We start from the raw sequence: 14,003 nt of genomic DNA on the forward strand, positions 1-14,003 counted from the left end.
GGATTACAAGCTATCATAATATATATGCAATTTCTTGTTAACATAGGTAAGATAAGGGTGTGTTTGATAAAAATTGTAGTGGTGATTGTTTTTTATTTGAGTAGTAGTAAGAAGTGATTAATGTGATATAAAGTATAAAAAATTGTATTGAATAGTGAAAAAAGCCTGAATGTTTTGAAGTTAATTTTTTTTGGAGAAATTAAAAGAAGGGAAGGGTAGTTACCAAACAAAGCCAATAAGACTTGAGCAATTTTGGTACGATGTTGTTTTCATCATATATTTCCTATAAATTATGCAAGACATGTTGATAAAAAGTGCTCTATTAAACATGGACAAACATTTCCTCAAATATTGTCATGTATTTCCTGAGCATATAGACTGAATTAAAAAAAATTTATACCAACCTAATTTGTAATAAATGTCTAATCACTCGAGATACTAACTTTTACTATAAAATATTTTTTCATGATAATTTCTAAATCAAACACTAAATAATTAAATTTGATTATTATTAACGTAAATAATGTCCCTTTCATTTTTCATTTCCTTTTCACCTTATCAACAACCTTCATATTTTTTATTTTTATTTTTAAAAGCTTTTTAAAAAAAAATAATAATTCTTTCGGCCTTGGACTGTATTTTAAAGGTGGCAAAGTAATTGTTGTTTACTTTCCAAATTGTTTCTACAGGTATGTAATCAAAATACTAAACTCGTGTATTTACAAACATGATTTTTGAAATTAAACTCCATCAAGACATATCCCCAAAAGGAAAACGGTTTCCCATTGTTCAGATCACCCACAAATCAGCTCACTAAGTCAAAAAAAATCGTTTCAAATTGGAATTCAATTATCATAATTAATTGAATGCGTTTTGATGAGACTTAGGGAAGAGCTACACACACTGCTTCGGTCAAATATAATATAAACAAAATTGCACTAATGCAGCCCTATTACTTCCATACTTACAACAGCTTATAATAAAGATGAACTGTATCAGAATAATCGAGAAATTAGGACAAACAATAATTTGCTTGCAGTAAGATTACTCCTTGTTGCGCGATGAGCGATCCTTCCGTGGTCCTCCAAGAATACGGGAAATCTGTAGACCCCTGCTGAATGCTTGGTTAAAGAGCATACGGGTCTGAAATTCTGAAACAAAAGGAAACCAGGCCAGGAATGCAACTGGAGTGAACAGAAGCAAACCCATGATAATCTCGTAACCACGAGCAAGTGTCCGAACCGAACCCCAAAACCCAAATTTTTGAACAACAGGTTTGCAGGCTTGCGCAATCTGATCCAATCAAGGAGAAAACAAAGAAAGAAAACATGTGAAACCAGTGCCCGTAGATACTGGACAAGAAACCAAACATGACTTTGGGCCCGGGGCGGAATAAAGTTAGAGATGCAAGATGAATCACAACAAGATGACTTAAAATAGAGAGAGATGCAAGCCCAAAATTCTCAGATTATCATGATTTTTAGCAATTGCAGCACCCAACCAGCATGAATCTTGTGGTGGGTCGGCAGCGGCTAATAGACATGGTAGGTATAAATATGGGGATTCAAGAACCCAGATTTCAAGTTTGAGATTCATGCAATACAGTTGGTTATGTATACACGATATAATTGCAAAACGAAAGTACAGAGAACAGAAACATTACCAGAAGCATCCCCCAACCAGTTGGCATAAAGGCAAGTATGCAAACAATGATGTCTTGCAGTGTCATATGAGGGAGGGCAATCAAAGTGACCAGAATGGAGACAAAAGTTAGAAATATCAACCCTTTGATTAGCCGGAACACTAGTTGGAAATTCGCACTGAACTTCCGCCGCCCAACGGACACAGTCTACAGAGAAAAAAAAAATTGTCAAACTGTCCAAGATGCACCAATTCACATATTAAAAGTCTTAAAACATGCAGCATCTGGCTTTCAAAAATAAGTGATCATATAGAGATCTGACAGTAATCTTAAACTGCAATAAGATAAACACGCTGAGCAATGAAGATGCAAACATCATACTCATACCCTGGAATGTGCAAATCAAAAAAAAAAAAAAAAAAAAAGAAGAAGAAAATTCCTATAGCCAGCATTGGGCTACCAATCTTTGAACATTCTTGTCCATAAAATCAGCTTGGTCGTGTCAAATAAATTTATTTACCAAGACAAACTGATCTACCTTCATTTTTCTTCAAAAAAAAGATGGGATCTGTGTGTGTGTACCAATATCCTTACTAGTCAATTTTCTCTCACGTATAGTAAGTTCAAATCAATTTTCAGAGAACAAACTCAATTTGTAATTAATGCTCTCCTGAATGCAGCAAAAATAAAAGCATAATGCTTCTGATCAGATTACTACTAGGGAGAAAATGAATTGTTGCATGGAGGAAGCAATTCTTCATACTGTGCACCATGGAACATGAGATAGGGAAACATATGAAGAAGTTTGCACTTACCTTCATCACAAACAATATTAGAATGATCACCAGCCAAGATACTCCATAGACCTGAGCTCAAGTGAAAAGAGATTATATGATTTTGCTGTTGACATTTTTTACTAAAAACAAACAAAATACGAGGAAAAGATCCTTACCAGGAAACTTTTAGTGTTTTTTGTAATCTTCAAATGATATACAAGCCCATACTGATAGATAAAAAATCTTAAAGCTAACAATATCTCTGCGATGATACCACGCTTTCCAGAATGACGAAGATGATCTTGTTCCTCTTCCCACCATGATTCCCAACTTTTTTCTGGTGGCACACCTATACCTCCCCGGTTGCTTATCCACTTATTCCAATCAGTCCAATCATCTACAATCTTTTGCCACTCAAAACCAGAAGGATTAAACAGAAAGGGAGCAAAAAGCCAGGTGCCCACCATAAACCACATAGATATAGTGATCAAGATATAGGCAACAGCACTTCTATAAGTATTACCAAAGATTTGGTACACAAGAAGCAATATCATGAGCTCGAGACCCTTCACAAAGTGACTGCGGGAGTAGAGTCTATAATTATCAGCAAACTTGGCATGGAACACCACAAACCCTCGACCTGTTGGCCTATATTTTGCACCCCCATGAAGTAATGTCCTTCCATAGTAGTGGGTCTTGGTTCCAAGAGAGAATGTGAAAAATACAGGGGCCAGTTGCAATTGCATCAATATGAACTCACTTAATGCAGTTCGGAAACCCCTTTCCAAACCAATTTCCATCAACATAGGCAAGGCCATCAAAAATCCAATTTGAACAAAAGATTGAGAAGCAAGAGCCACTTGAAGAGGCTTATTGTCTCGAATTGCTGGTTGAGTAATCAGACCTTCTTCAAGCCCACTAAGGACAAGATAAAGACGACCATAAAGGAACACATATACAGTGAGCACAGTGATCTGCCGGGAAAAAAAATAAATGAGAAAATGTTCAAAGTCTTCAACTTAAATACATAATATTTCAAAACCTGAAAACAGTAGTCAGCTATATTTTGCACATACCAGAGTACTGAAGTAGAAACCAACTGTAGTGAAATAACATGATAACATTCGGAAAAAGTCAAAACGGTGTCCAAGCCGGTATATATCCCGACTTACTGTCTGTTCCCCATTGCCATTAGCTATCTTTGCCTCAAACATAGAAATCTGGTTCAGGCCCACATCCCTTCCCTTCCCGACTTGTATGTATTCATGATGAGTAACATTGCCTTCACGAAGTGTAGAATTGAAGCCTGTGTGCCGTCATACAAGAGTTACTGAATAAAGACAAAATCATGTACAAAAAATAAGACTAGAAAAGCTTAGATATCAGCCTACCAGCGAATATATCTTCACTCAAATTGATAACCTTGGATGCTTTACTGACACCCCCTCTAGTAAGGTGAAAGAGCCTATCAAACACATCAGGATGACCATAGTGGAATCGGACTCTAGATGTACAGGATCAAGGAAAGAGCACAAGTTTAGAGCAATAAATATAATATATCTAAAAACACAAGATTTCTTCAAGAAACAACTGAAATACATCTATAAAAAGTGCCCTTGCAGATCCACAGATGGACAAAGAAAGAAGACTGCACTTATTTCAAAGTCCCATGCATCAAAATTGATGATGTCATAATCACTACAGACTTGCAATAGTTTTTAAAAAACCAGTGAATGCTTTACTGCCGAGCATTTCCGACATATCTATAACAAACTCCTGCTATAAATCATATTCTTTAAGAACATGACTGACTGCACTTACTATTTGATCATAACTGTTGGTTGTAGTTAGACATAGTGTTTTGTTTGAAAGCATTTATCCAGTTCCCAGAGATGTAGGAGTAAACCATAGAAGTGGAAAATCTGAACCTTTAGCAGCAATAAAACAACCAGCATTCCCTGTCCCCCCCCCCAGCCCCATAATGAATTGTCTTTTTCATTTGCTACTTTTTACATCAATAAGTTTAACATACTTCCAAAATTGCCCTTGTATACATTTTCATAAAGGATGTACATTTCAAGCAAACATTATTGAAAAAGAAGAAAAAGATAATCTAATCATTATGACATCTGAGTATTATTAGCTGCACAGGATTTTACAAATAAAGCAACTACGCCCCGCGGGCAGTCCCCCCTCCCCCCCGCCCACAAAAAGAAGAAGAAGAAATAAAGATAAATTTAATCATAATATGATACACTACAAAATATCGTTAATCAATTAGAAATGATTTGTAATCCTGTTTTTTATTTGAAGGAATTAGGAACAATGATAACTTACTTCAGAGGGTTGGCCAACAGTCTCTGTCCAATTGTCACAAAACTGGTTTCCTGATTTGACATGAACCAAGCAAGAGAAGAAACACTGCACCAAAATGTAATGGAATTGTTAGCAGTCACATAACTAATTGCAAATATAAATCGCATACATCCATAACAACATTAAGGTCTACCTTCCGGTAAATATATGCTCCCTGAGCCCAAGGACCGTGGGGTACCTCACACCATCATGCTTTTTAAGAAACTCTTGAAGCAAATTCCTCATTTTTAATGCTTCCTCCATGTAGTTATCCTATAGAAATAGAAACTTTAACCAACTGAAATGCGCTACTAGAGATAAGTATAATTTTTATTAGATGTAACAATCAGCACACCTGGTTCATATCTATCGTTTGCAAGCCTTCTCCACGTGTAAATATAATGGCATGATTCTGATTTTCTGGCTTTCCCTCACCTAAGATAGCCGGTCCGGGAAGTTTTATTTTATAAATAATCTGTGTGGACATCGACACAATCAAATAAAATACATTATGAGGTTGGATACTGATAAAGGGTAAACTCATGATGTTATACATCCTTAACTGGAAACTGAAAATGAAAAGATATGAATTTCAAACTGAAAATTTGATTTTTTTACTGACAATGAAAAGATACGAATTTCATAAAATATAGTTAACTGCACAACAGTCAAGTGCTTGTTTCAACCACTCCCTCAATAATTCATCTCCACACATTTGAGATCAAATGAACTTTTACCTCGTCCAAATTCTGTACAGGATCTGAAGAATTAGACTTGGGCAAATTAGCCTTCACTAGACAAGAATAATAAACCTTCTCATTGATCTTTTTGGATCTGTCTTGGTTGGTCACCTCTACTTCATCAATGTATGCCACTCGAAGTGATGGGTATCTGCCAAATGTAAGTATATTCATCAACTGAAAAGTTATGGCGACAAGAAGCTAAAAATATTAAGTTTGGACAAATACGTTGTCATAAGCCTCAGGATGTCCTGTGCACGAGGATCACCAGATCGCTTGTGAATCCCATACTGCTGGCATGATACCACATAAGTGAATTTCATATCAGCCACAGCTTGGCATTGTGCCCACAGTGATCGTTCCCCCTTTGGGTGATCCTCTAAATTTAATTCGATGGCCTTATAGCCTTCCATTAAAGCTGAATAATCACAATAATCAAACAAAGAAAAGAAAAAACATTTAGTGCAGAGATATAAGTGGAAAACTTATTCCTTTCTTGAATGAACATACAAAAACAAGTATAACAAAAAGAACAAAATGAAATAATCAATTCTTTCATGGTGACTAAAAGAAGGAATAAGTACCATCATCTTGGGCCATATCAAGGAAAGCCTGAAGCTCTAAAGCTCTCCGGTAGTACATCATACCTCTTACTGGCATTTGTAAAAATACTTTGTCAAAATCACAACAATTTAGGGAGGGAAAAGAAGTCCCAGCATAATTAAGGTCAAACGACAAACACACATCAAACGAGAGAGAGAGAGAGTACCAGTTCTGGTCAAAGTTTGTCCTCTATATGATGCCCAGAGGCGCAATTCTTGCCCAAAGTCAACAGGTTCTTTAAGTCCTGAGTCAACAGATTCTTTAAGTTCTTCTTCACTACTGCAACCCACTCGTTCAAGAAAGTTGGTCCATTCATCTGCAGATTCATATTTGCCTATTTAGTATGAACCCCAGATCATACTCTAGAGACAGAAATGGCACAAAAATTTAGCATCTCATACATTGTAAGGCAATTAACAGGAGCATAAAATAAACCTGGAAAAATTTTTTGCAAATAGAAAAGGATTGAAACACCATCTTCATTTGGCACTTCCAGATCACGCAACGAGAAGAGAACATCCTCAGTGTAGTATGGAGTTAAAACCCTACAGGTAAACCTTATTAAATCACAAAAAAATATTAAATAAAGCAAACAACCTTTATGAATACTATGCACCTATCTAGAAACTGATGCTGTATTGCACTATCATGATTACACATCTCTATGTCCAGTTTCTCGTGAAATCTTTCAGGAAAAGTTGTGGGCTAATTTGACTTGACATGTACATATGGGTTTCAGCATTACAACATTTTGTGCTTCCAACTAGGTTCTTGAGGGGTATGAATTATTTATCTTGGTATATGCAATTAATGCCAGTGCAGTCAACATTGCAACAAGAAAATTAATACAAAATAGGCATGTTCCCCATCGATTCATTATGGTATACACAGAGTTCCACTTATTGAGTGTCCCATCACAGCTACCATTGTCTAATAGTGGATGAGTAATAAGAATTATATATATTAGAAATGAAAAAGAAAAAAGAAAAGACCACATTCCCAGACAAACTACAGGATGAAACATTAAACGCTGATACAATATCAAATAATTGCTACATTATACAACACAGCATTCAAATATGAAATAACTATAAGCCAGTCAATATTTTAGAATTTTAAGTTGCAGAATATGGAGCCAACAACTCAACAAATACAAAGCTCTATCAGAAACTGCTACTTCAGACTATTGCTACATGCCTTTGGTATGCATTGACAATTTTACCTCTTTGTGCCTAGCACCATACTCACAATATGCTGGACAGAATTGTGTACTTTTGAGTATGCTAAATCCTTGCTTTCCAAAAACCTAATCTAGGTCCTAACCGTGGGCATAATACTGATAAGAGATGCCTCCAGGTAAAAGGAATGCAAGAAAACTCTACGAAGAAAATGCTTCAAAAAATACAAAGGAAAAGATGATTCAAAGAGGGCTGAAAGAGAAAAATAAACTGGCAAAGAAAGGCTCAACCCATTTCTGTTTGTACCATCAAGATTTGTTCAACAGGAATTTTATTTATTTATTTTTTTTATATAAGAAAACTATATTAATAAAAGTGTAAGGCGCCCCTAAGTATACATGAAGTATACACAGGAGCAGCCAAAGCTAACTCGCAAAGCCCAACAAAACCAGCAAAACCTGAACCCCAGAAGCCGAAAAAACACCCAAAAGCAAACTACAAAAGGGCCCAACTAATATACAAGGCAACACCCACCAAGGCACACCAACCTAAACCAAGTGTGCCTTGTCTTTCCTACGCCTGAAGGGATCTTTCGCGTCGCCATAATTGATGGAGCTATGCAGATTCAGAAGCTCCCTTTTTTCCTTTAGACTTTTGGCCTGCAATCATCTTATCCCGCTGGAAATCTTCTTCCATGGCATTTTGGAATGCCATGGCCTCCTCCCCAAAAGCCCCATCTGACGCCCAATCCAAGGGTAATCCATCATCTTCCTCCTCCTAAACCACAATCTCCCCATTATGATTAAAGCCAACAGGCCAATTCCGGGAATGGGAGAATCCATTTCCCTCAACGGAAGGAGGAATGATAGAACCCTTCGGAGGGGAGGAAGGTCCAACTACCGCAACATCATTGACCTTCCGAGGCGAAGCGGGAGGAGCTGAAACTATCGGGAAAAGGTTGAGAAACCCTTTCCTAAAAAGGCCCTGCTTCACTGGAGCCTCCTCCTTCGCAGGGGCTCAACACCCATAACCTTATTGAGAACAAGACCCACAAACAACTTTGAGGCTTCCAGAGAGTGATAATAACCCATCATTCCATTTCATAAAATGACCTACCTAAGCTCCCTAACCCTCCTATATAATGCTAAAAAGGTTGAATATGCAATAATTGGGGGGGGGGGGGGGGGGAGAACGAATATTCTCCCCCCACACAGAAGCCCGTAAGCTAGGAGGAGGAATGAAGACGGAAGGCCCTGCACCACACGAGCTACAGGAAAATTCCAAACTCACTAACAACCCAGCCAGAGCCAGAGGAGCAACCAAAGTTGCCGGAGCCGAAAACTCTGGAGCCGACAAAGGGGGAAAGTTTGGAAGGGAAGCTGACTTGACTAGAGAAGATGCTGGGTCTGTCTTCAAACAGCTAGACGACCCACCCCCTAGAGAAGAAAGACCCAAAAACACCCCAGAATATATCTCCGGCATAAGTCTCGATGGCCAAGAGACTACGGATTTAAGAAGGAAACGGCCCAATCGAAGACCAGTGCATTTACGACCCAGGCCAAACCGTGTAATCCAGCCTAGAAACTTCCTTGCAACTTGGCCCAATACCATGTTGAAACCGATGACCAACTTACTCCACGTGTGCAAGTTTGAAATTTTGAATTTCAAATTCGAACGTCAGAGAGACTTCTTACCAAGCGGATGATGAGGCTGGTCTTTGTCCAACAGATCAACCGTAGGAGACTCCTGTGTAGAACAGTCCACCGCCGACCTCGGATTATCATCTACAAACCTCCCCACCGGAGGAAGGTCAAGAGCACACGGCTCCATCAGCGAAGCCCTCCTCTTGGAATAACGACCCCCCACGATGGGCAACGACTTCACGGCAGAGACCGAATCTGACCTCAACACCTCCACAAATGAAGGCCCCGTCCAAAAAGGAGCCAAACTCGACCTAGACCCTTCTTCCTTCCCATCTTTCGCAGACGAGGAACCCAAACTGCAACCCACCGTCGCAGAGAGGAATTTTATGGCCATTCTTAGCTCGTCGGAGAATTTGCGCCAACCCCAACCTCCACGACCCTCTGGGATCAAAATGAACCCTTTCTGACCACCCATCCTGAAAGCGGCTACCTCTAAGAATCGGCCAACTTGGTTCCCACCTCTCCAAGCAATCAAAACTTTCGACCCTTCCTCGAATGATTTGATAAAATCTTGAGCTTCTGGAAAACCCAAGAGAATTTCCAACGTCGACGCAAGCCATTCAGAGCACTGAGTACTCAGCATGAGCTCGCCGAAAAAACTTTTTCTCTTCTCTTGCACCCTTAGCACCGACGCCCCATCCAGAACCAAGAAGACAAAAGTCTTCGACTCCACGATAAAACTCTTCTCCATCTCAAAACACATCCAAATCTCAAGCGGCCAACCCAAAAAAGGTTCACATTGTCACTGGAGGAGAAAGACCCAAAAGTGGAATCGCCTACTGATGCCCCTACATGCGAAACAAGCAAGACCCAAAGAACCGGAAATTCGAAGCTCAAACTCCGACAGCAAAGGAGAAGCTAGGAAGCAGAGAGGAAGGATCTCCTAGCTGGACACGCTCTCACGCGCCGACTAGGAGAGAGAGAGAGAGAGAGAGAGAGAGAGAGAGAGAGAGAGAGTAACTTTCAACCTCAACAGGAAATATTGCAAAAGCCACCATTACAATTAATCAAAAAGAGAGCTTACGAGAAAGAAAGCATATTGCGAACTTTGGGTGCGAAAGGCATCTCCATAAACAATGAATTTGAGAAAAACGAGATACGCCTTCTTGCTTCTAAGTTGGATGGTACATCCATGGCAGACTCCTTCGTGGTAAGCAGTAAATAAAGCCGTTTAATCTGCAAATAAATTAAGTACAGAGCTCATAAGTATACGCATAAATCAAAATATTCATTTATGACATATTGGTAAGAATGACACCTTCTCTGTCCAAGCCTCTGATACTCGTTCAATTGGAAACTTGATAGCGCCAGCAGATGCAAATAACTGATATCCTTGATCATGGGGGGTCAATCCATCATGCCCAGATCCATAATGGATTGACTCTACCAAACTATTCAAGAAAAATTGAAAGAGTATGAAATTAGATATCTAGAATGTATGTCTTTGAGGAGACAATTATATTGAGATCCAGCACCTGGATATTGGGTCCTCCATCATGTCCCTTGTCACGACTTCCAGCATGTCCTGGAAAAGGAACACAACCTTTTCCCAGTCCTCCTCCTTATTATCTAACTGCAAAAATCAGATTGACTTGTTCAGTACGCATTAAACCATACAACTATTGAATAATGAAATCATTATACAAAACTAGAATATTACCAAATATTTGATAAGCTTAACGAAGAGGTCATAAAGGCTTGGAAGTGCACTCATCTTGTATATGCTTAAAAGATCACCTTCGACTATATGATTGTCAACTTCAGAAAATATAAACTCAATGACCCTGAAAAAACCAGTCAAGATAATAGGTAAGTATAGTAGACTGTATCTGAGGGATAGTATAGGAAACTGAAGTCCTCCTTGTTAATGGTTATTCCATCTTACAATGCACAGAAACTTACTCTTTCTCACGCTTCCCTTGAACCAAGGAATTAATAATATTCTTAAATGATGCATAGCATTCACGAACAGCGCAAGACATGTAATCATCATTGTTAATTCTCTTCTTTAGCTCCCGATCCTTACCAGTGCTGTCCTTAGCCATATCTAATGCTATGGGGATCTACAAAGCAGATACAGGATGAATATTTCAACCATGAAGATTTCAAAATTTCAACAGGAAGATGGTGAAAAAAAGACCTTGCTAGCAAGTAAAAATGGAGGCCATTGTATGAGGCCCAGATCACGGTCAGCCCAATAAGGAACAAGCAAAAGATCCATTTCCCTGAAAATAATAACAAGTTCAGCATACCACTGTAGAGACTAAAGTAAAGAGCAGACATCCAGGACAAAGAAAATGCAAAGAAACCAATAGCTTTGACAGAACTAGATCAAGAATATATCTTTTGCAGTAAAAAACTCCAGATTACCTATTACTGATAAGATCTTCCTCCCAAAAACTAGTGATTATCTTGTTCCACAACTGAGCAAATCTTGCTGCCTCTTTCTCTTTGTTAGACGGGGTCTGTAGCGATGGCTGGATATATAAAACTCCAGGTAAGGACAATACTTTTAAAGATACAAGAGGCCATAGAAAGTATAAGATAAAAATAGAAAGAGTTAACCTCAGCAAACTTGCGAGATAATGTGGCCTTGATTCCTTTCTTTTTAGGCTCGTTCTTCTCCTCTGGAATCAGACACGCATTGAAAGCACCAGGCAATGATTGAAAACGAGATCGAAGCATTCCTAGTGTTCGAATCTGGAAGTAGTAATTAGCAACAACAGAAGACTTAGATTCTGGAAAAATAAGATAGTTCTTATATTGGTCTAAAAAGCAAAGAAATGACAATGATTAATTTAATTGGTAACAACGTAAAAATGCACAGGAAAATTTCATGTGAATATTTTGCCAACATCTATTGCACGACAAGCAAGAATGAAACAACAGCAAACATTCATGCTATATTCATGTTCATAAGAGTAAAGAGAAGTTTCTGCACCATGAACTAAGAGATCCAATCATGTCATATTATCGTATGATTTGATTGTACATGAAAGGTTAACTCCCCTGATAGTAACAAAAGAGTTTGTCAAAGAAAAGGGCAAGATTCAGATACATTACAACGGATATGCTTTGAAACAAAAATTCCAGCCTGCTAGCATGTTAGGCATATCATGATAAGTCTGGACAGAGCATATAAGGTGGAACTTCAAGCAATATCAAGCAAAACATCTGGAGCCTTGACAAATCCCAATACCACAGACATGTTCTTGGAGCTGGAGGAAAATCTTGCAGCTAAGGTCCTTTGCTAGACCTTTTCTTAGCTTTAAGGTTGGCATGGGCAATAAAATCTTTATTTAGTATGATGCATGGCATCCAGCTGGCTGCCTCATTGAAAAATATGGTTATAGAACAGCTTATGATGCGGGGCATAACATTGGTCCTAAGCTGGCTTCTATTATCAGAAATGGAGAATGGCATTGGAAGAGTGCTAGGTCAAAGTGAAGATCTCCCTGTCTGGAAGTCCAGCAATGGCAAGTTTTCTTGTTCAGAAACCTGGAATCATTTGAGAGTGAAGTACCCGAAGATTGATTGGTTTAAGGTTGTTTGGTTTCCCTTAGCGATTCCAAGGAATTCTTTTATTCTTTGGCAGGCTTTTTGGGATGCTCTAACTACCAAAGATAAGATGTGTGCGTGGGGTTTTTTTGGTCCTAGTGTTTGTTTGTTCTGCCATGGGTTTCAAGAGACCAAGGATCACCTGTTTTTAAGGTGCAGCTTTAGCCGCAGAATTTGGAGGGAGATAATGGCAGATTGTGGTGTTGCTGATCCTCCTGTGAATTGGGATGATATGGTTAACTGGTTTAAAGTGGGAGTGAAGGGCAAGAGCTTGAAATCAGCTCTCTGCAAGCTGTGCTTAGGGGTGGCTGTTTATCATCTTTGGAGGCAAAGGAACGACTTACTACATGGCAATCCTCCTTGTTCAGAAGAAGCTATAGTTTCCCATATTAAATGGCAGGTTCAGGCTAGGTTGTTGGCTAAAGGATCTGTGAAACTTATTGGGAATAAACTTGGCCTGGTTCATCTTTGGAATCTCCATACTTTGATTGGGTTGTAAGTGGTTTGATTGCTAGCTTTGTTGCAGAAAGTCCTGTGTCTTTGAACAGCTTACTGCTCTTAGCTGGAGTGTATGGTTCTTTTTTGGGAGGTTTGCTGATGTATGGGTTATGCATTCAGATGTTCTGTTGCTGGTCTGGTTGGGGCTATTTTTAGGTGTAGTTTCAGTTTGTTATCTGTTTGATGTGCTTTTGTTTTTGGGCATAGCAGAGATTTGTTTGTGTTGTTTTGCTGCTAGGCAGATTGCGGTTTTGTAGCTATCTTAGTATAGCTCCTTTGGTGTTGCTCCTGTCTAGGGGGTTTGTCCCTAAGCAGGTGTCTTGTTTTTAGTCTTTACTGGAGAGTTTGAACTGATTTGTTTGAGCTTTATAAAGAGTTTAATTCATCCAAAAAAAAAAAGAGAGAGAGAGAATGGAACTTTTGTAAGTTTAGCATTTCCAGCGTTGAACCAAGTCATGCAATTTTTTTTTAAGTAATTTTCAATATTATTAAATAAGCGCAAATGGGCGTAACCCTAGTACACAGGAAGTATACAAAAAAATCTCTAATCTGAAGAAAAAAATGAACAAAAGTTCAAAAAATCTGCAGAAGAAACAAGCAAATTATGATGTGCTGATATCTAAGTATAGAAAGTGTTGAACGTGATCTTCTCCAACTCTAACACCGAAGTCTCTACATATTCAAAGCTTCAAACATTCCATTCTCTCCAAAGGCACCATATTAAACACAATGGAGCCAACCTCCATGCTTAAATAACTGTACCACACCCTGCCTGTCCTTTCCAACCCAACAACAAATCGATCAACCGTCTACACAAAACCCAATCTACACCAAATACATTAAGAATCGAACTCCGTAACTCTGTTGCTACTTCACAATGAATCAATAAGTGATCAATAGACTCTTCACTCTTCTTACACATGCAACAACATTTAACCACCACAATATTC

General features: G+C 38.6%; 1 protein-coding gene across 1 annotated transcript in view; it reads right to left on the reverse strand.

Moving 5' to 3' along the window:
- Positions 1–828: 828 nt before the first annotated feature.
- LOC133877219 (callose synthase 3) overlaps positions 829–14,003 on the reverse strand; it is a 39,435-nt gene continuing 26,260 nt past the window's right edge. The window contains exons 22-43 of the mRNA XM_062315472.1: positions 11,563–11,697; positions 11,368–11,474; positions 11,138–11,222; positions 10,900–11,060; positions 10,658–10,781; positions 10,473–10,570; positions 10,256–10,388; positions 10,022–10,173; positions 6,552–6,661; positions 6,283–6,432; positions 6,098–6,166; positions 5,742–5,931; positions 5,511–5,664; positions 5,129–5,248; positions 4,928–5,046; positions 4,756–4,839; positions 3,810–3,922; positions 3,495–3,724; positions 2,595–3,392; positions 2,458–2,508; positions 1,664–1,849; positions 829–1,293 (exon numbers count right to left, since the gene is read on the reverse strand). Of these exons, the coding sequence (XP_062171456.1) occupies positions 1,045–1,293; positions 1,664–1,849; positions 2,458–2,508; positions 2,595–3,392; positions 3,495–3,724; positions 3,810–3,922; positions 4,756–4,839; positions 4,928–5,046; positions 5,129–5,248; positions 5,511–5,664; positions 5,742–5,931; positions 6,098–6,166; positions 6,283–6,432; positions 6,552–6,661; positions 10,022–10,173; positions 10,256–10,388; positions 10,473–10,570; positions 10,658–10,781; positions 10,900–11,060; positions 11,138–11,222; positions 11,368–11,474; positions 11,563–11,697 (3,618 nt within the window). The 3' untranslated portion in view covers positions 829–1,044. The remainder of the gene's footprint in view (positions 1,294–1,663; positions 1,850–2,457; positions 2,509–2,594; positions 3,393–3,494; positions 3,725–3,809; positions 3,923–4,755; positions 4,840–4,927; positions 5,047–5,128; positions 5,249–5,510; positions 5,665–5,741; positions 5,932–6,097; positions 6,167–6,282; positions 6,433–6,551; positions 6,662–10,021; positions 10,174–10,255; positions 10,389–10,472; positions 10,571–10,657; positions 10,782–10,899; positions 11,061–11,137; positions 11,223–11,367; positions 11,475–11,562; positions 11,698–14,003) is intronic.

The sequence above is a fragment of the Alnus glutinosa genome, chromosome 9 (assembly GCF_958979055.1).
Source record: "Alnus glutinosa chromosome 9, dhAlnGlut1.1, whole genome shotgun sequence".
In the NCBI taxonomy this organism is placed as follows: domain Eukaryota; kingdom Viridiplantae; phylum Streptophyta; class Magnoliopsida; order Fagales; family Betulaceae; genus Alnus; species Alnus glutinosa.